The 4,161-nt window shown below is 37.9% G+C and overlaps 1 protein-coding gene across 1 annotated transcript in view; it reads left to right on the forward strand.

Moving 5' to 3' along the window:
• elp4 (elongator acetyltransferase complex subunit 4) overlaps window positions 1-2,018 on the forward strand; it is a 64,321-nt gene extending 62,303 nt beyond the window's left edge. Inside the window, exon 10 of the mRNA XM_084404560.1 lies at window positions 1,444-2,018. Within this exon, the coding sequence (XP_084260686.1) occupies window positions 1,444-1,554 (111 nt within the window). The 3' untranslated portion in view covers window positions 1,555-2,018. The remainder of the gene's footprint in view (window positions 1-1,443) is intronic.
• The last annotated feature ends 2,143 nt before the right edge of the window (window positions 2,019-4,161 follow it).

Genomic DNA, 4,161 nt, shown 5'->3' on the forward strand with positions numbered 1-4,161 from the left:
GATTGTAAAGGTTTAGTTTGTTGTATTCAGCTATATACAGATGCTTTTTTACAGTAAAAAAAAAAAAGGAAAAAAAAGAGAATTGCATTGTTTCTTAGCAACAAGGTCAAATTTTATTTAAATCAATTGTGACTCAAGTCTACCTTGGCCTTTCTTTTCCTTTTTGTTTTTGTCCTAACCAGCTACGACCACAACATGCTGTTATGACAGCTCTCGGAGTGTTTGGCATGGTAATGATTATGACAATGTTGATATATTTGGTCTTGGCGGAATAGATCTACTATTCTGCTGTTGTTTGTTATTGCTGCTGCTGCACAGCAAGTATGGGACTTGCTACTCCTAATACATAAACGACACGCTGCTGTGAGCAAGTAAGACATGCCGCTGCTGTACAATAGAACATGAATTACCCGTAGCAGATCTATACAGGTGGAGCTGGGGAAGGTGGAGGGTTTCTGAAAGCACGCTGCACTGCTACAGCAAATGCTAACCAGTATTTGTCTACCGATACAGCAGGAACCAGTCAGCTGTGCCCTATAGATAATGATGTGATTGCAAGCAAAATGAGTTTTGGTATGATGGTATTGGACACATCATGATATTGGACATGAGCGTGATGGATGTTTATATGGTTGTCAATGAATGGGATGATGAATATAATTTTGGTTTTAATAAGATTTCCCCAATAAATTGGCAAGAATAAACCCGGCGTCCTCCATGATTCCTTTTCTTTCCGACAAAGCACTTGAACTCGACGAGCTCGTGGGAAGTGGAAAGTTGGACATTTTCGATTAGTACGTGAAGGCAGCATAAACCTCTTTTTGTAGGATTTCATACTCTCAGTGAGGACAGAAATTATTTGACTTTGTAAACTTGTCAGCACCTTGTCACACCAGGTTAGAACGCAATACATGTATCGTGTGTATGTATATACATTACCGTTCAAAGGTTTGGGGTCAGTAAGATTTTTTTTTTTATAAATCATTCTTAAATTCAGCAAGGACACATTAAATGAATCAAAAGTGATCAAATGTCTCACAGTTTCCACAAAAAAAATTAAGCAGTACAACAGTTTTCAACATTGATAATAATAATGCATGTTTCTTGAGCACTAAATGATCATATTAGAATGATTTCTGAAGGGTCATGTGACTCTGAAGACTGGAGTAATGATGCTCAAAATTCAGCTTTACCATCACAGGATTAAATTTCAGTTTAAATATATTCAAATACAAAACAGTTGTTTTCAATTGTAAAATATTTCAAAATATTATTACTCTTATTTATTTTTAATCAAATAAATGCAGCTTTGTTGAGCGTAAGAACCTTTTCAGCTGCTTGAATATAGTAATTCAGTTTTTATTATATTTGTAGCTTTATCTTTTGCCCTCCACATTATTATTTCAGCCTTCCTCTTACATCCTCCCTCTCTTTCTCTTTCAGAGACTGCACTTGCCTCCAGACCTGTCAGAGACGGTGAGTCGAGTGAGTAAAACAGAACTGGCAGCAGGATGTGGTACCACTGCCACGGGCAACAAGCACCTAGATTTCTAGCGGATTCCCATCCTTCCTGCACCCTCCCCCTCCAGTTCCCAGCACCATCCCCTGTGATGTTCAAGGGCAGGAGAGCGCCGGAGCTGCACTACGACAACACTAGGTTACAGTCACACCTGCACTGACACGGTTTCTGTGAATATTAGTGAAAGAGATTAAGATGGCACAGCGTTTAGTAATTACACAACTTGGAGAAGAACGCAAGACAGTGATATTCAGTGTCACAAGAACCTGACAAGCACCTGTTGCTCTCTTTGGATAAAGCGAGAATGTGACGCAAATAACGATAACGTAATTTGGCTATCAGTGTCTTTTCAGTGCACTTCATGGCTTCCTGGTGTTTATTAGCTTATGTAGCTAATAAATATTTGGTGTCAATAAAGTTTGTAAAACAAAAAAAAAATGTCATGTTTTTATTCAGGTTCAAAAATAAACGTGGTTGCAGAAAATGTTTTTATCACTCAATTTTGCGTTTCACGTTTATTTTTTCTTGACTGAATTATTGAATTCGGAATTCAAACCAGCTGTATGATTAATTCAGGTTCATAAAGTGGCTCTGTTCAGGATTTAATTAATTAAAGGGGTCCTATTATTATTTTTATTTTTTTCTGTAGTGTGTAATGTTACTGTTTGAGCATAAAAACAGATTTTCTCTATTACGCCTCCATTGTAATATTGAATTTTCTTCCGGGAACAAACACGTCACAATATTCCTCATTTAAATCCCCCTGTGGTGAAAATCAAGCTTTTAATGTTGTTTATATGTCTATGTGGTGATTTGAATATGCTTTAAGACAAACCACGTGTACGCTTGAAACAGCTGGCCAATCACAACACACTGGTCCAGCCGACCAATCAGAGCATGTTGCGCTTTTCAGAAGGAGGGGCTTCATAGAGACAGGAACTAAACAGAGCGTTACTGACAGACTGGGAAGAGAGGGGCTGCAACAATGTAAAATATGTGCAAAATAAGATGAGTTTGGAAAAACCAAGCATGAAAACCTAATCTAGTAGAGCCTAAAAACACAATCAAGACTTTGAAAAGGGTAATAATCAGTCCCCTTTAAAGCTGAAATGTTTCTTCTTTTCAAAGTGTCCATTAGGCCTTTTGTCGTTTAAATTGTGCTTTTCACTGGACAGAAGAAGAATCTGTGTCTTATTTTTTTCACTCAGCCAACAGATATTCACCAGTAAGTGAGGAATCTTAAATTCAGTGGTTGAGAGATGTTGGAGCAGATCTGTGGGTTGTACTTCATTACGCCGTAAAAATGATGTTAAAGTAATGGGAATAATGGTATGCTTTTTTTTTTTTTGGAATTATCTCTGACCTCATTAGAGTAATGAAAATTTATGAGGAAAATGTGCATACATTTTCCTAAAAATAGGCTTTTTTTTTCCTGAAAGAATTATACTTTATTTTGGGGTGAAAGGCGACCTGGACATTTTCATAATTTTTTTACTCAAAGCATTTTTTTAGACTCCACAATAAGATACTGCATTTATTTACAATTTAATTACAATAAGATCCTTTTGCATTTATATTCAACATAAATTTCATCTGTCGTGACCCGGCTTGACTTTATGGGGAAATGTATTTGTAATATAAAAACTTTCATTTCTGCGAATAAATAAAGCTGTCTGTGAAAGCATGTTTTCATCGGGCAAGTATGTTTTTATACACGCGTCTCATTTTCGTTGTCTGTAAGTAGATATAGCTGTCAGTGTTCACAGTTTTTATTGTTACCGTTTTAATTTTTGTGAATTACCTCAGTTTATTTTGAATTATTTGAATATGATCACCTAGTTTTCTCAATTTTTAATTTTAGCAGTGCACTTAAATAGTCACATGAATATTTTTAAAGAACAAACATAGTTTCTCATAACTGCATGCACAAGGTAATAAGACTGATACACTTTTTGATAGTGAAATATAACAGTTTTGTCCAAGTATAACTTGGCTTTAGTTGTGATTCAAGAGTTCTCCATCCTTTTCTCTTTCCATTGCTGTCTTTGTAGGTGCGTTTGAGAGAGTCTAGAGCTGTCCTGACGTCCCACGGGCCACTACCTGACCCAACTAACGTCAGGACCCGACCTACCGCCCCCAAAAACCCTTCCACGCGGACACTTTCTCTCCGTGTCTCTCCCTTCGGCCCTCCCGCCGAGACAGCAAGTGAAGCAAAATAACTCATTCTGCCACACAATCGCTTCATCTCTCCCTCCGCTCACCCTGAGCTCGCTCGGACCGCTTTATTCTTCTCGTTTCTTCCCCCTCTCTCCTCCCCCCACGAGCGCTCGCTTTTTTTCCCTTCCTTTTAGACCATCGTAACTCTACCAAAACAAGAGCTGGCAGTGCTGAATGGCATAGGCCTTTTCTATTGTGGTGCGTTTTTGTGATGTCTGAGTTGTGTGGAGTCGGCTGGTGCCTTTGTTCACGAGCTCTTTGGTGGTTATGAGGTATGTGGAGAGAAGAGAGGGGTTTTGACATGCTGGTGTGTCTTTAAATGGGAAGTTTGTGGTCATGTTTTCAATTATAACTAATACTTTTGAAAACGATGCATCGTTTTCATTAGGAGTGCTTTATATTAAAAGGAAATTCGGAAACAGATA

This window comes from Rutilus rutilus (genome assembly GCF_951802725.1).
Source record: "Rutilus rutilus genome assembly, chromosome: 3".
NCBI classification, from domain to species: Eukaryota; Metazoa; Chordata; class Actinopteri; order Cypriniformes; family Leuciscidae; genus Rutilus; species Rutilus rutilus.